This window comes from Penicillium macrosclerotiorum, assembly GCF_028827735.1.
Source record: "Penicillium macrosclerotiorum strain IBT 26536 chromosome Unknown utg000011l_segment0_segment0, whole genome shotgun sequence".
NCBI classification, from domain to species: domain Eukaryota; kingdom Fungi; phylum Ascomycota; class Eurotiomycetes; order Eurotiales; family Aspergillaceae; genus Penicillium; species Penicillium macrosclerotiorum.
The window spans coordinates 594,178-615,733 of record NW_026643090.1 but is presented as its reverse complement, the minus strand read 5'-3'; the positions used below and the strand labels follow the sequence as shown (position 1 = coordinate 615,733).

The 21,556-nt window shown below is 52.2% G+C and overlaps 11 protein-coding genes across 11 annotated transcripts; 5 read left to right on the top strand and 6 right to left on the bottom strand.

The window, feature by feature from the left end:
* Nucleotides 1-733: 733 nt before the first annotated feature.
* Nucleotides 734-2,156, top strand: N7462_011186 (uncharacterized protein; the record flags this gene model as incomplete). The annotated part of the gene is made up of 6 exons (XM_057082900.1): nucleotides 734-1,066; nucleotides 1,144-1,233; nucleotides 1,284-1,562; nucleotides 1,619-1,735; nucleotides 1,800-1,955; nucleotides 2,019-2,156. 6 exons carry the CDS (start codon nucleotides 734-736, stop codon nucleotides 2,154-2,156), a joined length of 1,113 nt encoding a protein of 370 aa, XP_056928255.1.
* Nucleotides 2,157-2,690: 534 nt separating this feature from the next.
* Nucleotides 2,691-3,749, bottom strand: N7462_011185 (uncharacterized protein; the record flags this gene model as incomplete). Its single annotated transcript, XM_057082899.1, has 1 exon — nucleotides 2,691-3,749. The coding sequence occupies one exon, from the start codon at nucleotides 3,747-3,749 to the stop codon at nucleotides 2,691-2,693; it is 1,059 nt and encodes a 352-aa protein (XP_056928254.1).
* Nucleotides 3,750-4,113: 364 nt separating this feature from the next.
* On the bottom strand, nucleotides 4,114-4,629 carry N7462_011184 (CoA-binding protein; the record flags this gene model as incomplete). The annotated part of the gene is made up of 2 exons (XM_057082898.1): nucleotides 4,114-4,493; nucleotides 4,545-4,629. The coding sequence occupies 2 exons, from the start codon at nucleotides 4,627-4,629 to the stop codon at nucleotides 4,114-4,116; spliced, it is 465 nt and encodes a 154-aa protein (XP_056928253.1).
* N7462_011183 (Rad4 family protein) lies at nucleotides 4,628-7,627 on the top strand (the record flags this gene model as incomplete). Its single annotated transcript, XM_057082897.1, has 2 exons — nucleotides 4,628-4,648; nucleotides 4,718-7,627. The coding sequence occupies 2 exons, from the start codon at nucleotides 4,628-4,630 to the stop codon at nucleotides 7,625-7,627; spliced, it is 2,931 nt and encodes a 976-aa protein (XP_056928252.1).
* Nucleotides 7,628-8,012: 385 nt separating this feature from the next.
* Nucleotides 8,013-9,097, top strand: N7462_011182 (uncharacterized protein; the record flags this gene model as incomplete). The annotated part of the gene is made up of 3 exons (XM_057082896.1): nucleotides 8,013-8,177; nucleotides 8,426-8,500; nucleotides 8,582-9,097. The coding sequence occupies 3 exons, from the start codon at nucleotides 8,013-8,015 to the stop codon at nucleotides 9,095-9,097; spliced, it is 756 nt and encodes a 251-aa protein (XP_056928251.1).
* Nucleotides 9,098-9,376: 279 nt separating this feature from the next.
* N7462_011181 (uncharacterized protein) lies at nucleotides 9,377-11,260 on the bottom strand (the record flags this gene model as incomplete). The annotated part of the gene is made up of 2 exons (XM_057082895.1): nucleotides 9,377-10,969; nucleotides 11,027-11,260. 2 exons carry the CDS (start codon nucleotides 11,258-11,260, stop codon nucleotides 9,377-9,379), a joined length of 1,827 nt encoding a protein of 608 aa, XP_056928250.1.
* Nucleotides 11,261-11,477: 217 nt separating this feature from the next.
* On the top strand, nucleotides 11,478-12,176 carry N7462_011180 (HD domain-containing protein; the record flags this gene model as incomplete). The annotated part of the gene is made up of 2 exons (XM_057082894.1): nucleotides 11,478-11,514; nucleotides 11,575-12,176. The coding sequence occupies 2 exons, from the start codon at nucleotides 11,478-11,480 to the stop codon at nucleotides 12,174-12,176; spliced, it is 639 nt and encodes a 212-aa protein (XP_056928249.1).
* A 277-nt stretch (nucleotides 12,177-12,453) lies between these two features.
* Nucleotides 12,454-13,099, bottom strand: N7462_011179 (HIT family protein; the record flags this gene model as incomplete). Its single annotated transcript, XM_057082893.1, has 2 exons — nucleotides 12,454-12,957; nucleotides 13,037-13,099. The coding sequence occupies 2 exons, from the start codon at nucleotides 13,097-13,099 to the stop codon at nucleotides 12,454-12,456; spliced, it is 567 nt and encodes a 188-aa protein (XP_056928248.1).
* A 482-nt stretch (nucleotides 13,100-13,581) lies between these two features.
* On the bottom strand, nucleotides 13,582-15,132 carry N7462_011178 (Mob1 family protein; the record flags this gene model as incomplete). Its single annotated transcript, XM_057082892.1, has 2 exons — nucleotides 13,582-14,847; nucleotides 14,899-15,132. 2 exons carry the CDS (start codon nucleotides 15,130-15,132, stop codon nucleotides 13,582-13,584), a joined length of 1,500 nt encoding a protein of 499 aa, XP_056928247.1.
* Nucleotides 15,133-15,487: 355 nt separating this feature from the next.
* On the top strand, nucleotides 15,488-17,009 carry N7462_011177 (CobW family GTP-binding protein; the record flags this gene model as incomplete). Its single annotated transcript, XM_057082891.1, has 6 exons — nucleotides 15,488-15,611; nucleotides 15,665-15,748; nucleotides 15,805-15,816; nucleotides 15,880-15,976; nucleotides 16,050-16,566; nucleotides 16,644-17,009. 6 exons carry the CDS (start codon nucleotides 15,488-15,490, stop codon nucleotides 17,007-17,009), a joined length of 1,200 nt encoding a protein of 399 aa, XP_056928246.1.
* Nucleotides 17,010-17,670: 661 nt separating this feature from the next.
* N7462_011176 (protein kinase family protein) lies at nucleotides 17,671-20,592 on the bottom strand (the record flags this gene model as incomplete). The annotated part of the gene is made up of 1 exon (XM_057082890.1): nucleotides 17,671-20,592. The coding sequence occupies one exon, from the start codon at nucleotides 20,590-20,592 to the stop codon at nucleotides 17,671-17,673; it is 2,922 nt and encodes a 973-aa protein (XP_056928245.1).
* Between the last annotated feature and the right edge of the window lie 964 nt (nucleotides 20,593-21,556).

Here is a 21,556-nt window from a genome sequence, read left to right as displayed (position 1 = left end):
AGCTGATGAAGACGTACAAAATGTCGAGATGGGAATAGGCCTCCACGAAGGGTTACTGAGGGAGAAAAGGAGAGTATTAGTGGGTGCCCCTTCAAATAAATGAAGGGGCCCGACTTACCATTGACCAAGGCTTCGAAGGATAGTCTACCTGAAATGTAGAATATTGACTTTCAACACCTCAAAGCTACGACATGCACGATCATATATCGAGTCCAAGGCGTCATAAATACAGATCTCATGAGATTGATCTAAGTTGCTTCTACATGAAACGGCGAATACAGCGGCCATCCGCAGGTGCACTGTTGCCCACGATCTTTTGTCGAGCATCCCTTGCGTCCTGCCCTGCAACCATGATCGACGGGGATATTTCACCAAACAAGCCTCGGAACATTCCTTTATAGACCAACGTGACCAAACCACCCACTCACGGAGAAGACGGAAGGGCTATTACATTCCCCGGCGGCGTTGTTGACACCGCTGGATGGCCCTATCTCTTCAAAGAGAGCTTAACGCACCACTCCACCCCTGTATATCCCAGGTTATCCGAGAATGCCACTAGGGCAATCAGTATAAAGACAAGCCGGCCTGCCGGCACCCCTCGATACTTTGCATTCCGCAGACTCTCATTTATCCCTCTTCTCTCTCTCTCTCTCTCTCTCTCGTTTGACTTCTACACCCGTCGCTCGCCGACATCCACTCTCGTTTGATAGGAATCATTCCCACAAGTGACAAGATGGTGAAGACTACCTATGCTCTTACATTGTTCGCTGCTATGAGCCTGGCGGCTCCGCTGCCGCCCGCTGGCAATGAGCAGACTGGAATCCAGCAAATGCGCCGTGATGGCGGCGGCAACTTCCTTGGAGCTGGTGCCGACGGCGCTGTGAATCAGATGGTCGGCCAACTTGGCGATCAGCTCAAAAACCAGGATGCAGGAAAGCCCAAACCTGAAAAGTCGGAGGCTGAGAAGAAGATTGAAAAGAAGAAGGCAGACATTCAGAAGGCCGCCAAGAGCCAGAAGAGTGGCTTGCTCGACAGTCTGCCTGTCGTGGGTGGACTTCTCGGAGGTGTGAGTACATCATTCAGATCTATACAGAATGGTCGGGAGCGAGAGAGCCTCTTTGCTAACGCGCAAGCTAAATGCAGAAGCGCAGCGTCAACGAGAATAACCACCAGACTCGTTCCTTTACCGGAGATCTCAGCAACTTCCCTATCCTGGGTGATCTTTTCGGTGGCGTATGTTTCCAATTGAAATTGGAAGAAAGTTGTTCTGACCAATGGAATAGAACCAAGGCAAGACCGACAACACAAACAAGCCCCTGGGAAATGGCGATGCCATGCCCAGCAACAAGGCACGGTCGTACACCGTGCATGGCCAGAATTACGGACAGAATGCTGGCCAAAATGAGGGCCAGAACGAGGGTCAAAACGAGGGCCAGAATTGGCTCCAGAACTACGGCCAAAATGCGGGTCAGAACTACGGCCAGAACTACGGTCAGAATCAACGCCGCTCTTTGACTGGGGATCTCAGCACCCTGCCTGTTGTTGGCAGCCTTCTCGGTGGTGTATGTAGACCGCCTCCTCTCCTCCCACAAAGCGCAATGCTGACAACGCTACACAGGACCAGAAGGCCGATCAACAGAAGCGCAGTGATATCACCTCGATCAGTGACACCGTCGCTGATGCAATGGATGCGGGCGTGGACCAGGCGTCCGAATTGGCGGACTCCATGATACCAGTACGTATTCACGATGCCGCAACCCCACATAGTTCAACTGCCCTAACTCGTCCACTCGCTCTAGGATCGCCGTGACTTGGAGGCCGTGGAATCGAAGGCTCCCAATGCACAGCAATCGCAGAAGGATGACGCTACTAATGATCCCCTCAAGGCCCTGGCCAGCGAGAGCGGCCTCGGCGGACTATTTGGCCACGAGCACCACGGTCTTGGCTTGCTGCCAGTACGTTGTCTTTGAAACGATTTTGTCTCTTTGGGGTTGAAATAGCTGCTGACATCACGATAGATGAACGGCCGCCGTGATGTTTCGGAGCACGAGGCCCGCGGGGCGCCCATCCAGGGGGCGACTCTGCCCGATGTATTGCTTCAAGGAGGGGTTCTGGGCAAGGTGAGCAAGTTCCTGTCGCCCGGAGGCGCCCAGTAAGTCCTTCATCGAGGACGACGGTGAACGTATGTTTCTGTGGAAGTTTTCTTTTTGGAATCTAGTTTCAGAGTAGAGGGACTCGCGTGTCCGGCGGTTGGGGTTGTGGTGATGTGTATTTATTGAATTTGACAATGTCATTTGTTCTACTGAAATTCAGGCCGACATCCCGACAATAAACCAGACAGGATGCCCATCCGCCCCCTTTCGGGGCAATGCCGTTTCGGCATTCATCAAAAAAGAAGATACAACAAAGACCCTGAATTGAAAGCCCTCCCCAGTAGACAGCGAAAGCTGTGCCATTATGTAAAGCGAGAAAAAGGAAGAATAAAATCACCGAGATCATGAAGTCATGCAGCGCCACAAGCTCGTAGTCTCTTGTGTCGAGATCAACCGAGTAAGCGAGCGCCATTGGGGGTATCGAATCATTATATGCAAAGAAGAACCTGGCCCAAAAGCAAGAGGACCAAAAAGAAAAAGAGACAAGAAGCAAACCAAGAAGACGATGCTATCAAAGCAAACCCCTCAGGGCGTGCATCAGTCGAAATCCATGTCCAGATCATCCACGTCTACCGTCGTGCCGAGTGCTTCTTTCCCCTCACGAATCATGGCTTGTAATTGCCGGTTCAATCGCTTGATGCTCGCATCTTCCTCGCGCTCCTTGCGACGCATTTGAGCCGCATATCGTTGCATGTCTGCCGAGGCGGGCCCTTCTCTGGCCCGTGGAGAGGGAAGCGCGCTGCTTCTGGTGGGCGTGGATGGCCGCATCGAAGGGTTATTGGTCCGTTTGGCTAGGCGTGGCATCATAGCTGGTCGCCGACGGGGACTGGAGGCCTGGTGGATGCGCCGAGGTTTGGAGGATGGTGTGCTGGGGCTGTGGGAGCCCACGAAGGGGTCAGCCGGGTCGTTGGGGATCACCACCCAGTTTCGTTCGATCTCTTCCTCAGGGTATTGACCTGGGATGGGGGTTTGGAAGATGCGATCTTTTTCGGTGGCACTGGGCCCGGGCTGCCAGCTAGGAGTGATCTGCGGTGGGGATCCGGCTTGCATGTCGTAGCCCTGTCCTCCACCGGCGTAGAAGCCCCGGAACGCGCCTGACCAGCACAGATCTAGGACTTTCCCGACGGCGTTGATGACTGTTCGACCCCAGCCAACGCGTCTGGTGTTGGGACTCGCATCCTCTGCTGCGGTAGGTGAGGCGAGCACCGAATCGCGACGGCTGCGTTTGCGACTAGTTCCTTCGGAGTCGGGGCCGATGGACTGAACGCTTGCATCGAGAGAGGGTGGAAGAAAGGACTGGCGGTATCGGTTGGGACGATAGTCTAGCTCTGTTGAGGAGTAGACCTCGTCATGGGTGGGTGTTTTCTGGTAGTCTGGCTGAAACAGCGGCGAGGCAGGCAAGTTGGATGCCGGGCCGAACTTGGTGGAGAGCTTCTCCGTGTCACGCCGGGGACGTTTTCGGCTGACAGAAAGCGAGTAGAGGGAAGAAGACGCTGAGGCTGACGTAGGAACTTGGAAGAGCTGAGAGTTGGCGCTGGCCAGGTCGAGTTTTGGCGGCGAGGCCGACATCTGAAAGACGGCTGGCATGTCCGGCATGTTGGGAGGAACAGCAGCAAGAGATGGACAGAACAGGTGTGGGGGATGGTGAAGAATGAAATTAGACGAGATTGAAGAGAATATTTGATCTTTTCTTTTTCCTCTCTCTCTCTCTCTCTCTCTCTTTCTCCCCTTCTCTCAGAGTAGAGAATGGAGGGAGTAGAAAGAAGTTGTTCAGGAAAAAGGAAGGCTGGCTTGCTTGGGCCTAGTCTTGTTTGGTCAACAAAAACAAACGTTAACCGCCTCGACCACTTGCGACTTGAGATTCACTACGGTCTAACCAGATACTATCCCCCTCACATCATCCACTGGGGGTGTCTCTTCATTCCCCCTCAATCCAAATATTTCACTGTCATTCGGTCTCTTACAGTCGCTGGCTGGTCCACTGCACCCCCGCCGCATCCAATCCCTCGTCGCCGTCCACCAGCACACACCATCCCTCGCCGCCCGCTCCTCCGTCACCCGCGATCACTGCCTCAAAATGGTCGTGGGCAAACTCCAGCACCTGGTCATCAAAGGTTCCGGGTTGCAACCAGACGGCAGGGATTCCCACTGAATGCGCCTCGCGCAGCACCTGTAGGGTCACTGGCGGGGGAGTGACCACCGACAACGACGTCTGGGTGGGCGAGGGCAAACTGGCCGGCGAGGGGACCGTATCGTATGCACGCGAGGGGAGGGTGATCTGCGCTGCCCGAGGGTTCAGCGGGGTGACCGGCAGTGAATGCTGGTGATACCATGCGAGGACTGTAGAATGTCAGGCATGCAAACTCCGAAGTCCCCGGGGGATTCTCGTACTCTTGTAGCCAAACTTATGGGTGTCGTTGCTGGCCCCCGCCACGGCGAAGCGCGAGGAGGAGAAGAAGCGCTTGACAGCTTCCATGGTGAACCGGGGGAACAGGGTGAATATGAGGTGTAGAAAAAGGGAATAGAACCAGTAGAAGTCAACTAATAACTGAGTCGACTCGCAGGGCTTGTCTGCTTTGTGCACGGGTTACTTGGAAGAGGGAAATGCGCAGTGGAAGTCGACGGCCTCGGCAGTCGCCGATAGCGTCATCCTTTCTGCGCGCATCTCCTTCCTCCGCACTCCGCGCCCCCGACGCCCAATCTCTGGCGGACCTCCTGATTCTCTTCTCAAATTCACCCTTCTCCACCTTTCGGAAGTTAGCTCAGTCTGTCCCTGCGCATGCCGCCGTTCGTCCCCCCGCAAGCGCTTCTCCGACGGGGACCCGCCCCCGGCCAAGCGCCAGGCCCAGGCCGCCCCGGCCCAACCTTACATTGTCGATGATTCCGACTCCGATTCCGACTCCCCTTTAAGTGACGTCCCAGAAGACGCAGTCCAGACTCCCCAAGGACTGGCTGCAGCTGAACCCGAGGCCGAGGACGAGGACGAGGATGAGGAGGATGAAGATGACGACGACGAGATCGATTGGGAAGACGCGATCGACACCAGAACCACCAGCGCGACCACACCGACTCTCGCGGCCCCCGAATTCCAGGATTTGGAATTGACCCTGGACAAGAATGAAGCGCATGTGGCGGATCTGCTGGACGGCAAGAAAGGTCCTAGCAAGATCGAGCGCCAAATTCGCATCCAAGCCCACTGCATGCACGTCCAGTGCCTCCTTTTCCACAACGCCATTCGTAATATCTGGGCGAACGACAAGAAGGTACATGAGATCCTGCGGCATAAGCTGCCGGAAGGAATTCACAAGGAGGTAAAGAAATGGCGGATCGCGGCCGGCCTGGAGCTTCCAGAGCCCAAACCAGAGCCGCCGAAAAGCAAGAAGAAAGGCAAGAAGGCCCAGAGAAATAAAGATTGGAGTGCAGAGGCGGAGCGACTGGAGCCCGGTCAGCCGGATATGAGTCGTGGCGATCCTCTGATTCCCTTGCTCAAAGTGCTAGTGGCGTATTGGAGGAAGCAATTTCGTATCACGGCGCCGGGGTTACGGAAGCATGGCTATCGCCCTGTGGTGGAATTGGAGGCGGCCTTGACCGAATCTCGAAATGAAGAGCATGATCCTGAAACTCATGGAGAACGAATCGCCAATGTCGAGGAATTCCGATCGTTAGCAGAGCGCATGCAAGGCTCCCGAGATGTCGGTGCACAGCTTTTTACGGCCTTGATTAGAGCATTGGGTATCGAGGCCAGGCTGGTAGCTAGTCTACAGCCACTGGGCTTTGGCTGGACCAAAGCAGAGACATACACAGCAGCAAAGACAGAAGCAAATGCTAGGCGGGACGCTTCTGAGGCCGATTCTCCCGAATCAGAGACAACTTCACCAGAAAGTGACCGGCCATCTGCGAAGAAAGGCCGTTTTCAATTTGACAGAGATCTGCCATTTCCCATCTACTGGACTGAGGTTGCTTCTCCAGTGACCCATGATGTCATTCCAGTCGACCCTCTCGTCCTCTCTAATCCTGTGGCTACAACACCAGAGCTACAGGCTGCGTTTGAACCACGAGGCGTTAAAGCCGAACGTGCCAAGCAGGTAATATGCTATGTGATTGCCCATTCCGCCGATGGCACTGGCAAAGATGTGACCACCCGTTATCTGCGACGACGGACATGGCCCGGAAAAACCAAGGGATTCCGGATGCCGGTAGAGAAGATTTCCTTACCCGGTCGTCGCGGTAAATCTTTCGAGTATGATTGGTTTGGGATGGTTATGCGGGGTTATGAGAGGCAACTCAGCAAAAGAACCAAAGTGGATGAAATTGAAGATACTAAAGATCTCCAACGGAAACAACACGAGAGAAAGAAACCAGCCCAGGCCAATGACACGCTCCAAAGCCTTCGCACATCGACTGAATTCGTTCTGCAACGATTCCTACGCCGCGAAGAGGCGTTGAAACCAGATGCCGAAGCCGTGCGCACCTTCATCGCAGGAAAAGGTGCGAAGGCCAAAGAAGAGCTAGTCTATCGTCGCGCTGACGTCGTGAAATGCATGTCCGCCGAGAGCTGGCACAAAGAAGGACGACAGGTCCAAGCTGGTGCAGTGCCCTTGAAACGAGTTCCCATTCGAGCTGTGACTCTTCTCCGCAAGCGCGAAGTTGACGAAATGCACCGCGAGACGGGTGAGAAACCCATGCAAGGCCTCTACGCCCGCAATCAGACCGAATTTATCATCCCACCACCAATTCAGGATGGTATCATTCCCAAAAATGACTATGGAAATATAGACTGCTTCGTTCCAAGCATGGTCCCCCAAGGCGCCACACACGTCCCCTTGCCGGGCACTGTTCGGATCTGCAAAAAACTTGGGATTGACTACGCCGAAGCTGTCACCGGATTTGAATTTGGCTCAAAGATGGCCGTTCCAGTTATCCAGGGTGTGGTCGTGGCGTCTGAAAATGAAGATTTACTGCGCGATGCATGGCGCGCGGATGCAATAGAGAAGCAGAAGCGCGAGCAGCTCAAGGCTGAAAAACGGATATTACAGACCTGGCGCAAATTTCTATTTGGTCTGCGCATTGCAGAGCGTGTGCGAGAAGAATATGGAGGCGGGGATCTAGCCGAAGACCGTGAACGGGACTCTCATAATCCTTTTGCTCTCCGTAGAAAGGGTCATCATCCGCCCCAGGAGCAGCATGTGCATACTGAAGACGATCACCTTCACGAGCCCTACCATAGCGTGCTTGACCACGGCGGCGGCTTCTTAGTGCCTGGAGAAGGGGATGCAGAGGCAGAAGATGACCTGATTGTGGAGCAACATGATGATCGACAACGCCCTGGCCCCTCATCTTTCGCCAGTCCCCACAATCACGACGACGGCCAGCGTATAGCTGAAGATTCACCGTCGCGGCCTGTTTCAATATCATCAGACTCTGATGAGGAAGATGATGGAAATGACTCTGGATCAGAGTATGCTCCGAATTAATGTACACGAAATGATTTAATTGGCGGCTGGAGTTTGAACGTAAAACACTTGTACTTTTAAAAATTATAGATCTTTCCAAAATAATGACCCGGCTACGATACTCATTGATCCCAGCCACACGTGTAGACAGACTGTATAACTGAATTGCACATCTGCGTGCCGAATGAAAACCTTCACTTCAGCCCAGGCGCCCCGTAAGTTAGCATCCAATAGGGTAGTTAACATCGCCCCCAAATGGGCCGCCCCAAACAAGTAGCGAGGCCCTATATATATTACCAGTAAAGCTTGTTTTTCTCCTCGCCCCATTTCCCTCATTTCTCAACAGAAATCATTCAAGTACCGCACCGCCCAACTTGCAAGATCCCGTGTACTATAGCTACAACTCATGGCTAACATCGACAATCACGGCCCGACCGAGACCGACCCGATTGATTATACGAGTGCGCTCTACCGTGACCCTCTTACGGAGGTTCAGGAGCCCGCGCGGTCACTGCTGCAGGATTGGAGTGGCATTCCCGCGGGGAAAATTGCTCAGCATGTTAACGACCTGGTAGTTTCTCTTCTTATCTATACTAGTTATCTTTCTCACGGGGCTAGTATTTTGTTTGCTAAAAGTAGGATATAGAGAGACCGCGCATTCAAGGTGGTATGTATCCAGACTAGAGATGGTGCCTGCCAACCCAAGCTGTCGATGAGATCCGAAGGCTGACAAAAAAGAGGCCGTAGTATCCGTATGCCTCTATTGGGTTATTTACTTTCCTCGATCTTGATCTTCATTTGAATCCTCATTATGCAGAGATCCTTGAGAGGGTGAAAAATGGGGACCAGTTCCTGGACTTGGGTTGTTGTTTTGCGCAAGAGGTCCGCTTGCTGGTAAGTTTGAATTTCTCCGGATATTAGAGTGTATAATTCGAACTCAGCAGTCTCCAAGGTGTTAATAGATTAAACTTATAGGTCGCAGCTGGCGCCCCGCCACAGAATGTCTTCGGCGCGGACTTGGCTCCCGACTTTATCAATCAGGGCTACGAGCTGTTCCTGGATAAGGAGAAGCTTCACACGCGATTCATTACGTCCGATATCTTTAATTCCGAATCGCCTCTCGCAAAAGAGTTCACAGGCCGTTTGAACATCATCCATGCAAGCAACTTCTTCCACCAGTGGGGGTGGGCACAGCAAATAGAAGCCGGAAAGCAGGTTATCAAATTACTTGCTGGTACGTCTGGATCGATGATTATTGGTAGTCAAGTTGGCTCAAAGCGGGCTCGGGAAATCAAGTTCCCTGCTCTGAATATAAGTGCTTTCTTGCACAGCATGCGGACTTTTAAGATGCTATGGGAGAAGGTGGCTCAATGCATAGGTATTAAGCTTGAATTCAACGCCAGCGAGAATCGATTTTTGGACCATGAGAAGTATGGGTGGTCCGAAGAGATGGAATCAGTTCGGATCATCTTCACGGTCAGGGTTATTTAGTAATATATGCAGAATCTTGATGCTAAAAATGCTAAGGAGTAGATTTGAGCACATAAAGAATGGCATTGAAATGTGGTCAAACTGAGAGTGCTGGAGAAAAGATGTGATCTTAACCACCGATTCAGCTTCTATGTCTTATTTGATTAGTGAAAGAGATACGTTTTAGACCGATGTGTAATTTAAGATCGGAAAAATAGACTTGACTAGAGCAAGCAAAAAAGGAATTGACAATTAATTATCTATGTGCTGTTTGCTCTATTTAACAATATTTTTTCACACTCAAGCTCTAAATCTCGAGGCAACGAGTGGTGAATCTATCTCCCTCAAATCTTCTTCATCGTATTCGAGTTCAAAGTCCTCCTCATCCAGTGAAGGACTCACATGTACAGCTGGAGATGAGATAGGACTGTGTGCCACACGCGGGCGTGATTTGAACACGCTCGCGTAGTCTGCATCCTCTTCGAACAGTTTGTCTTGAGGCGTAGATGCACCGGAACGGGCGATGGTGCCTGGACGATATTGCTTCCGCGGTGTCTCAAACTGGTTGATAGGGAATGATTGACGCGGGCCACGACGCTGGCGAGGACGGGGTTGTGCCTCGTGAGCTGGAAGAGGTGGGATAAGAGACATTGATTTGCGGGTGCGTTCAACCAATGTATAGTTTAAAGTTGACGGCTTTAGGGGTTCTGGGTCTGGTCTATCGTGTATTTCTGGGTCTTGGTTTGGCGAGAGCCGGACAATTGGAGGAGACGAAGTGCGAGTCTCGATGGTGTGCTGAACAGGTGTATCTGGAGAATCGGCTCCGGCTGGAGGATCTGGAGCTTGATACCTGTCCAGCACTGGTTCTTTTGTAGGTAGTAGCGCATGGGTATCCGCTGAGACTGGTGCTGATTCTTTCTCCAAAAATTCCTTAGATATGAATTTCTTGTTGGTTGCTATGGGCTTTCCATTGATGCGATTGATAGCTTCGTCAACAATCGACATGAAAGATTTATCCACCCCGTTCAGTGTTCTCTCGCGGGGTCCAGACTCGCGCACAGTCTTAGATAAACTCGCCACCGAAAGAGTCTGATGACCACGGAACAGCAGCTGAGACTCTTGACTTTCCATGCCTGTTGTGCCAGCTTCACCATCCCGCTGCTTTCGAAGGGAATCGTTGTATTCATGCCACCGACGTAGCCGAGCTCTGAGCCGGAGAATCCGGGCCTCTAGATCAACCACCGGGTCTGGCTCACTACTACTGCTGAGATCGTCCACCGTAGACTCTGTCGCTCGAGCCCATGCCTGCTTGAATGGAAGTTCTAGGAAAGCGTCGGTGCTGCTTTGCGCTCCGCCATCAAGCAGGGCGGTAGCCCATTCCTCGCTACCCAGCCAATTTGTCCGGAGCTCGTTCGCCAAAGATTTCGAGTCTCCTAGCGGGAGATTTGTGTCGTGAGTTGTCTCTTTACTCGCACGTTCTGTAAGCTCGACTTTCTTATCATTGAGGAGTTGCGAAAATTGCTCGTAAGTTTGCTGTACTCTGGTGCGGCGTGCCCCCGTCGCATTGAGGGATACTTGATGAGCTAGAATCAGAGGAAAGATATTCTGGTAATCCGTTGGAGATATCGAGGAGGCGGTGGAAATTGCCATGGCAGAGTTCCAAAGCATTTCGGATGCGGAGACGGCCACCAACTTGCGCAAGACAGCGGTGGAGAAGATTGCAAGTAACTCGTCAAACTTCTCTCCTTTGCAGTCATCCAGCATGGTTTTGCGCAGGATAGTTTCTCGCCCGAGATCGCCATTTTTCTTCAAGTCGCTCAGGACACGGAAGAGAGCTGCGCGAAGGTTGACAGATTGCAGGGGTTCTAGCGGTGGGAAAAAGGGACGGAGTTTCTAAGAAGACATTAGCGTCAAGGTTTCTGTTTTCTAGTGAGTGAAATGACACAGTACATTCTGCGCACCCTCAGGATCCCAAATCGTAAAAAGATAGTACAGGGACCATTCTATCAGGCGAATTCGCTGGCGTTGGTTCTGCGACGACGGAGATAGTGCGCGGAGGGTGATATCGGGCCAGTCCTCGCGCTGGTCCAGATGGAGGAGTTTCAAGTTGCGAATGAAGACCGCCAGATGCGGCGGACACGACCAATCCAGGGGCTTTGGCCGTGCGGGCCTCGAGGCAGCCATGTTGCTGCGCGAGCGAATGGAGGGCGTATGTTAGTAAACCGCGGCGGAATGTCAACAGCGATAACGGGGGTTTGCACTGTTTGCCGCGACTATCAGTGGTAGCCGCCCGCCCTGGTCGCGGGACCCGCGCTGGCGGTTCGAGTCTGTTTGGTTCACTTTCTTTTCACTCTCCTTCCAACTTGCTTGTTTGACCATCTCCTCTCTCCTCGTTGCAGCCATGGGTTCCGACAACTCTTCATGGACTCCGCACACTGGTAGGACCTCTTTCGTTCCACATGGAAAGCGGCTTAACTGACCATTACGGCTTTCTACAGTGCTTTCTACTCTCCCCCACCCGCCGGAGGAGAACACGACTTCACCTATTCCCTTCTTTCACCTGCTCGAGCGCCTCAAGACCACCAAGCGCGAAGGTTGGCGGCGCTTTGGGATTGATGGCGAGTCCATCTCCGACCACATGTATCGGATGTCGATCATGACGATGTTTGCCCCGCAGGAGCTGGCATCCAAGCTCAACATTCCGCATTGCACCAAGATGGCTCTGGTCCACGACATGGCTGAGTCGCTGGTCGGTGATATCACACCTGTGGATAAGGATGTCACCAAGTCTGAAAAGGCGCGCCGTGAGGCTGCCGTTATGGACTACATCACCGACGCCCTCTTGGGCAAGGTCCCCGGAGGTGCAGTGTCTGCCCAGGAGATGAAGCGTGTGTTCCAAGAGTATGAAGATAATGAGACACTGGAAGCTCATTTCGTGCATGACGTTGATAAGATGGAGCTCCTACTTCAGATGGTGGAGTACGAGCGCTCTCACAAGGTCGACTTGTCCGAGTTCCAACATGTCGCTAGCCGCATCCAGTTGCCCGAAATGAAAGCCTGGGCCGAGCAGATCGTCAAAGAGCGCCCACAACGTGGGTGATTTCTACCTAGAAGATCGACAGGATAAGTGAACATTCTGCTAGAACCATGGGGTTGAAGGGCGTTTTTTTATGGTTGTCTTCAATTTGTTTATTTTTTGGGAGGTACCTTAGATACCATAGAGTTGGGACGAGGACCGAGGTGTTCACGCAGGACGGTGCATAGCTGTACATGGCCTTTCGGGTTTCCTTTAGAATGCATTTGACTTGCATTGATTGCTCTATTGCTTTGCTCGCTCTAGTTTCGTAGTGTACATAGTTACGACTGGGAATTGATCCTTAGTCCAGTGGCTCTTGCTCCATCTCGTGCGCCAGCTTGTCAGCTTCTGCCTTCATGTCCTCTGCAGTACGAGGCTGGCGCTTTTCGTTATCTACCACGGGGAACCGGGTCCTTGTCCTCGGTCTATCTGCTGCTATGGCATCAGCCTCTCTAAGCGCCTTGCCAACATCGCCCTCCTCTCCATCTAACATGTCGTAGACAGCATCCGTGCCGCCGCGGTGATTCAGATCTGCCGGCTTTCGGGGAATTATATGAGCGTGTACATGGGGAACGCTTTGACCAGCATCTATGCCGTCTTGTACCGCAATGTTAAGACTCGAGGCGCCGTATACTCGCTCCACCATTCGGCCTACGCGCCGGACTGTCAAGAAGAGATCGGCAGTTTCGTCCGCTGTGAGGTCTGAGACACGGGGGACAACACGGCGTGGTGAGACGAGCACATGGCCCGGTAATATTGGCTTAAGGTTAACAAGCGCAAAGGATAGTGGCGTTTGAAAGAAGACCTGTTTACCCGCTCGAGTCAACATCGGAGGGTTTCGGGACAATTGAGATTAATAGGTAGAGTAGGTAGGAGCTAGTTACCTGAGGTGTCACGAGAAATGATCCGAAATAGACCGGGGCAGAAGCGACTTTGACTGCTGACATATTTCCAGAGCAATTGACTGACATCAAGCGCTGATAGGGAAGGACAAGGTGATGCCGGAGCGCCAACTGATAAGGCGCTTATCGGGGGTTGCAGAAGAGATGAGGGACCGTGACCGACTGAGTAAGGAACGCGGATTTAGGAGGGACTAACTGAATAGACCGCCTCCCCGAAATGTTCTGACCGCCTGGCTACAGAGAGCGTTGAGTGATGAAATTGGATTATACCAGCAGAATATTTAGTGATACAATCTTTCAAGCCAAAACATGTCCGATGCCATTTATATAGTTCTCACTAGAAGTCCTGAATTATATTAAGCCATACGTCAGGAAAATGGGTATCATTAACATTGACCATGATGAACATCCTGAAGAAACTATATTACAATTAATAGACATACATAATAACGCCTGGCCAAGAATAGACGTTTGGTGCGGGATATGAACGGAGAAGGGAATGGAAATCAACAAAGAGCTATACATCCTCAGGACTCAGTCTGCTGTTTGGGCTCGGGTTCAGACTTAGGCTCCGATTCTGTAGGAAGATCTTCCTTTTCTTCTTCAATAGAGGCCGTGGTCACATCATCAGTTTCAGGGATCGCCTCCGTCTTCTCAGAGGCCTCGGTGGGGGTATCTAAGCTTTCTTGTTCACTCTCCTTTGGCTCGATTGCTTTGGTCGTCACCAGCACATCATCTGCTGAGTGTGTCTCCGGGGTGGCGTTTACCTCGGGAAGAGTAGCCTCGGAGGCCTCTTCATTGGTGCTTGGCTGTTCATTTTTCTTAATTGACCCCTCAGCTTCCTTTGTCTCCTCGGTGTTTTCGGTCTCACTGGCCTCTTCGGCAGGTGCCTCGATGGTGACAGTTGCCTGGGAATCGGGCTCGGGTGATTCCTTCATGACTTCACGTAGCGGGGCAGCAACCCGGGGGAGCTCGTCTGGATCCTCTGCACTCTCAGTGATGGTTGAAACGCGTGATCCAGTTGATGGGCTATGCTTGTGACGACGAGTGGTAGCACCTGTGCTGATGGCTGGGTCCACGCCCTCAACACTGCTATTGAAAGGTTCCTCATTTTCCTTCCGCAGAATGGTCAATCGCTTATTATCGGTATATTCCTCTGGCTTGGGCTGAAAAGCATCTGGGCCTTCTGCCTCTGGGGGAATGGTGTAGTTGTCCTCGGGAATTAAGCTAAACAGGTCGCAGACAGTCTTGAAGAAGACATACAGACCGTCGTGGCCTTCCACCTCCCAGAAGACATCACGATGTTGGAACCAAGCGTGTGCGAAGATACGGTAGAGGCGGCGGAAGATGTTGGTGAGGTGTCGCATGCTGGCTTGCGGTCCCCCGGAGCCCTCAGCCCCTAGCGTGAGGCGACTGGGGAAGTACTTAGGTGAGGTGAGCGTGTTGGTGGCCCAATCGAGGGTATGGCAACAGTAATCGATTGCACAACATGACTTAGGTGGGTCATGCACAGCGCAGAGATACTGCCATTCCGAAGCTCGCATTTCCGGGCATGTCTGGGATGAGCATGGCGGGTTCTCAGCAAAAAAGGCAATGATGAGGTTGTTAACTTTCATTGTGAGGAACCGACATAGTTCATAAAGCCAGAGGGATCGATCCACTCCCTCCGGAGGTTCAGCGAGCTGGATGGCGACTTGGCGGTTAATTGGGACCACGGTGTCTGATCCTTCGGGTTTCGTGAAGTGATGGTATAGCGCCTTAAGATGTTCTTGGAGCTGGAATGGAGAGTCAAGCTGTACGAGTCAGCAATGGTGCAGGTGGGAGCCAGCGGAGTGTTCACATACCTGTGCAAGAGGAATCAGAGGCGGACCAAACGCCATGTCGGCGGCTTTGGTGCCTGGTCGAATACGGCGCGTCGAGCCATCGCCATCACCGGCTGCATCTCCAAGAAGTTGATCGGCATCTCGACCAAATGACTCGCCAATAGATGGTGACTGAGGTCCTATCTGGACCTCTGTGAATGGGGGCGGACTAGGAAGACGGGGGGAGCTAGACGGGGAGACTCCGGCAGTCGTCATGGCGCGTAGATGGAAAGAACGAGGAGATTTGGTGAGAAGACGCGAAGTGGAAACGAGTGTGAGTGTGCGACCAAAAAAGGAGTGAAATAAATCTCCGCGACCGCACGAGTCGATCAGAGGGACAATGACTAGCAGAGCATACTCTGTTTGTCTTCTGTCCAGCTGCCGCTGTCGTAGATAAGCTGGCAACAAACAACTGACCGGCCGTACCCTAAGCCCTAGTATCCGTTCTGGGCAACAACGTCATCCGCCGTTTTCTTCCCTTTGGCGCCGCCGCCTATGTTGACTATAAATTGGACAGCAGAGGCGCATTTTGATCTGTTCTGAGTATCCGAGCTCTGGAAATACCTGAAATATGTCGACCAATATTGAAGATGGCGATGCGCCCCCAGAGCTTATTGATGTGTCGACGATGCCAGTAGAACAACCCGTTATAGAGGAAGAATCGACGCCTCGAGTCCCTATCACGCTCGTTACTGGTATGATTTGAGAATTAAAGACGTAGTACTTGAGGCTAAAATTTCCATAATAGGTTATCTGGGCGCTGGAAAAACCACTCTATTGAATTATATCCTAAAAGAGAAACATGGCAAGAAGATTGCTGTGATCATGAATGGTTTGTCTTTTTTATCTCCACTCTAATTGGAATCAAGCATACTGACAAAAGCATAGAATTTGGAGATTGTAAGGCTTGTCTTCGATGAGAATCATCGCAGCAAAAATCTCTGACATCCGTCTCCTCCATAGCATCGGATATTGAGAAACCCCTCACGGTGAACCAGGGTGGCCAAGAAGTCACCGAGTGGATGGAAGTCGGGAACGGTTGTATCTGCTGTTCCGTCAAGTACGCACCGCAACAGCTCTCTCTTACCCTCGACCTTGTTCCAGCTTTTACAAAGACTGACATGATCTTGCAGAGATACTGGTGTAATGGCCCTGGAATCACTCATGGAACGCCGAGGTACATTTGACTATATTCTGCTTGAAACGACGGGTCTCGCAGACCCGGGTAACATCGCTCCAGTATTTTGGATGGACGAGGGCCTCGGGAGCTCTATCTATCTGGATGGCATTGTCACCCTAGTCGATGCCAAGAATATTATGCACCTGCTGGATGAGCCTACCCCGGAAGAAAAAGCCGACTCTCATAACGACGACCATGACCATGACCACGGCTCTGGGCCAGTACTATCTATGGCCCACATGCAGATTTCTCACGCAGACGTCATAATTCTGAACAAGACGGATCTCGTCACCCCGGATGAGCTGGAAGCCGTGCGGGATCGAATTTCTGCTATTAATAGCGTGGCAAAGATCCACGTTACAGACCACAGCCGTACGCCGCAAATTGAAGGCGTTGTTCTGGATCTACATGCCTATGACCATTTAGCAGATTTGGACTTCAGTAAGAAGGGCCATAGCCATATTGATCCCGTATGAACACGTCCATCTGTCTAATTCTGATTTTCTTTTCTTCTTTTGTTGCTGACTGCTAATTCTGGCCATGACAGGCAATCTCAACTGTCGCTGTCGTCACCCCTCCGATTCCAGCTGATAAAGTATCCAAGGTCGATTCATGGCTGCAGTCTGTACTCTGGGAGTCAACATTCCCAGTACCAGCTAATGGGACAACCCAGACGTATCCCACAGACTTCGAGATTCACCGTCTTAAAGGGATCTTGCGCTTGGAGGACGGCTCGAATAAAATTATCCAAGCCGTACGGGATGTCTTCGAGATTCGAGATTCGGAGCCAACCCAAAGCAATGGAGATGAGACGTCGGTTGTTCAGTGTAAAATCGTGCTGATTGGAAGAGGATTAGGGCCAACTGCCGATACCTGGAGGGAGAGCTTCGAGTCCTTTGTTCGTGGAAATTGAGGCTAATGTACGCCAGCGGTCTTATACTATATACCCACATTTCCATAGACTCATCCCAGAAGAACCTCTACTCAATACTGAAAGAAACGCATAGCAGTCTTTCTCGAAGAAGTGCATTGCAAGTAATCAATAATGGGGAAATAATACAGCCATATCAGCCAAAAAAGAGAGGCAAGAAGGGAAGGCAGGAAGCTTGAGCAGAATATAATCAAACAGCCCTTGCAGCAACGCCAAGTAACATTAAAGACAAAATCCCCCGTATAGAGAAAGGCAAAGATTGGAAAAAAGTGCATGATGTAGAGAACGCGAAAGAGACAGGCATCGGGTGGCAAAGAGATTCGCGAAAGCAGACAACCAAAATCAAAACCAAAAAGTGTAATTAAATCAAAATTTCACCAGAAGAATGCTAAAATAAAAGACTTTTTGGACGCCGAAGGTTCGCCGGCATGCGCCATCGGTGCATATGCCTTGGGAAAGACGCTGGGCTTGGAAATTTAGACAATGATGTGGGGGAACTGTACAAGCGAGAAACGAAGAGGGTATCGAGCACTCGGTCCCCATGGAATATAGCGGGGGACCGGAAAGAATCTGAGGTTCATGTCATCGAAAAGGACTGGGTCGCGCGCTGGAAACAGAGGTGATAGCGTTGAGGGAAACAGGCTCAGGCCATGTTCGTAAATTTGTCTTTAAAGCCCGGATTGATGGGGAGTCGGGAGTCGGAGAGGAAGGAAATGAGCTTTTGTCGGAAAGACTCTGGTTGGGTGGCAGACGGAAAGGGCGGTTGAAGGGGTTTGGTGGAAAGAGGGAATTGTCGTCGTTGGAAGATGCCTAGTGCAGGATTGATGGGTAGTTGTGATTCGGTAAGAGATGTGATATATCTGCCACCATCTTCGTTCCGCAATTTTGTTTTTGTCGTATCTGCAGGGAGTGATCTGCGAGAAGAGCTGCGCAGGGCGGGGTTGATGGGCAGGGCCGAGAGCAGCAGAGATGGGGTCGAATGCGAAAGGCCCCTATCCGGAGAGTCAAAGCTGACGCTTTTGGTCTTGATGTCATATTTTTGGTCCTCTTTGTTCAAAATTTCTGACACTGAATCTCGAGGCTTCTTGTTCTGAGAACTGACAGGCACCTGAACGGGAGCGGCTGGCATTGAAGTCATCGAATCTTCAGAATTTGGCGAACCTCTTTCCGGATAGTCTTCGCAGGCAGTTGGTGATTCGATAAAATGGGGCTGCTGCTCCGATACACTGTTCTCAGGGCTGTTGCTCATAGCGTGCGCCCAGAAGCTTGGAACGGCATTTTGTATTTTTTGGTGGTCTGCAGGCATATCGGATGCAATATGGCCGCGAGATAAATCATCTTGATCCCAGGATTTGTCACCCCTCGGGGGTTCTGGGTGGTTCAAGGTTGATGCAGATGAATGTCGCGACGGAAAGGCATCTCCATTTGATTCGGCAAGTGTGAGGGTCGATCGTTTCTCTTGATCATGAATGCCAGAGAAAGTAGAATGTGGCGCTTCGCCTCGGTTTGTATCTGAGTACTTCTGCTCGGACAAGTCCCTCGAAGTGAGTTGATCGGGCGAGACTACCATGGGTAAAGGATCGGCGTAATTCGTTTTTGTGACGAGGGGTGCCAGTGTTCGTTCGTAGCTGCCGTATGTCGCTGGGGCTTGACGAACGGGTAAGGATTGTCTTGACAAGAGACCTGCGGGGAAGAAATGAAGTAGTTCTTTTGCGGCCAGTCTGTGACGAGGACTCGGGCTGAGACAGATATCAACCAGACGCCGATAATAGTCTGGTACATTTGCGTCGTGACCGAGAAACAAGGGGCGAGGTTGTCGCTCGGGCTCGTCTTCCCCCATCGCCAAGGCCCAAAGAGTCATGCCGAGTTGATACAGATCTGTCTTGACACCAATATACATCGAAATGCGCTGGTTACTCTCGATCTTTGCTGCAATTTCAGGCGGCTCCCACCCAACGGGACAGCCTCTTCGATTAATGTCGATAATGTGCGCGTTATCCTCTGCATCTACCACAATGTTTGATAGTGTGAAGTCTCCCTGGACGTAGCCTGATTCGTGGATCTCGCAGAGACCTTGCACGATCTGTTTGGCCCAGCGCTCTCGTCTCGCAAAGGAGATTTGCCCCCGTCGCTCGTATAAAATGTCGACCAGCGCTCCTTGCTCGGCATAGCTGATCAGTAAGCCCTTCACTACCTGCTGTCGCTCGTCCACTACAATTGCTTCCACGCGGATAACATTGGGAGCGCCGTTGAGTGCATGAAGAGCATTGATCTCGTATAGAAATTCATCGACCGTGTCTGGGCCGGGGATTTCCTTCTTGATATAAGCCCGTCCTCCTAGTTGGACCTTGTAGACAAATCCCGAGAGATGGGCATCGAAGTGTAAAAAATGCTCAGGGACGCACCGGGCGCCTCGCAGGTGCCCGATACTCGAAATGGGCGGGTAGGGGATTGTCTCATTAACGTCTTCGGTGACATGGACATGTAGGCGACCATCGCGTGTCTCAACTTTAAGATTGGTGACGGTGTCGTAGAATTGAATTTCGGGGAGAGATTCCCTAATTGACTCGTATATACGGGCGGATTTATCGCGTTGGTAGCGGAGTTCCTTCAGGTCCTGCTCGAGCGAGTCGGGCGGTGCATCACGATAATCACACGAGATTGTAACCCGGCGCCATCGGGTCGGGGTTTCAGCATAGGTAATGAAGAATTTTTCACGCTCAGAGCGGTCTCGAAAGTGCATGCTTAGATTGAGGATCCATCGTTGGTCTAGCTCCATATCGAGGATGTCCTGCACCGGCTCTGGTGCGGGCGGGTCTATCGATTCCTCCTCGACCTGTTGCTGTTGCTGTTCTTGTTGCTGCACCGGCACCGGTTCTGACCCTGGCTCCTGTTGCCCCCTTTCACCCCGTTCTGATTCAGCCTCCACTTCTGGGGCCGACGTGATCGTCAGATCGGGGTAAGAGTCCTCCCAATGGGCATGAACACTGGGCTCATCGTTTGAAGCCGTGTCAGGGAACTCGTCGACCGTGGTTGCGGGCGTCGGGCCGAGCCACTGAACCTCTGGTGCGGATAGTCGCGGGTCCACGGCTGGCAGTGGAGACCGGGTTCTGGTACTTTGGGCACTCGACGGACGGCGGTCGGCAGAGACTGTACGGCGGTGGTCCGCCTCGAAGGGTGTCAATCGATCTCGCCGTTCGGAATTCTGGCGTTTGAAGGTGGTCGAACGGGGCAGGCCGACGCCCACTTTGCGGGAGAGTCGACGGGTCAGGTTGTCGTGTTTGGTGTGCCGATTGTTGCTATTGGCGGAGGAGGAACGGAGATGGGGGTTGGGAGGTACTGAATTGCGGTTGTGGAGGTTGTTGAGGCTGTTGATGTTGTGGGGAGACGAGGAGGTCTCGAGCCGGTCTCGATCTGAGTCTCGATCGTCGCGGCCCAGCCATCGTCGCAGGCCCAATCGATGCCACATGCTCTGCTTCGGCGGAGGCCCCTTTTCGTCCGTGTCGTCTGGGAGCAAGCCCAGCCGCGTCGGACTACAGGAGCTGTTGGCAAGGGAGATGGCCATACGGCTCCTGTCGTGCAAGGAACGACTCGAACACCTGGCTTGCTGGAACGGCCATAAGAAAATTGAGCTGAGCTGGGATTCGGCCAGAGTACCAGAGAGAGGGAGGGGGGACAATCCCCGAGAATTCTACCCGGGGTTCTCCTCGCACAGACTCGATACCCACGACGGTCGTTCGGTAGACGGTCTGGCAAATCTAGAGAACTGGAATTCCCAAGACCTGGAGAGCTGGAGAGCTTCAGATCTGTGGGGAGGTCGACGAGACGCACAAACTTGATCCGGGAGTGATATTCCCTTCGACTCCTCGATTTCCCCTTAAATCACACCCCCTGTCTCGTCGCGGGTGTCCTTCGTCAGGGATTTCCAGGAGAGATGAGATGAAAGCTTCCGCGGAAGGCTGGGTCAACCTTCAATCTGGCGTGTCACACAACGTCGGGTTGCAATGGGCGCGGAGGCTGGGAGGGTCGTGGCGAGCATGAAGGGAAAAGGCGGTGCCGAAAAGAGCAGAGAAGGTCAAGAAGAGGCGCGAGTCGGTCAGATCAGCGAGGCCTGAGGCCGTAGAGATCGATTGTTCTCGAGAATAAATTTCAAGCGAAAAAAAAAGAAAGTACGGAAAAATAAAAAACGGTTGCGATGTGCGTTGATCCACTGCAAGGCTTCTTGATGTCTCACAGCGACCACCAGAACTCCGGGGGCAAAAGGACGCTGCAGGGGGGGCTGCGAAAGATCAAATCACACGAATTCCTGGGATCTATCACGATCCCAAGAGCAGAGGAGGAAAAATAAAATCAGATCGGAGGATATGATTCATCGCGCACAGATCAAAATAGAGGCTGCGTTGCGGCCTGACAACGACTTCATGCCTGATTGGGAGCAACAAGGACCGCGGGGCCAGACAGGACTGGACGTGTCCATGTAGTAGGGCTGTCGAGAACGGAGAAGTTTAAAGGAATTGGTCTTTCCATGA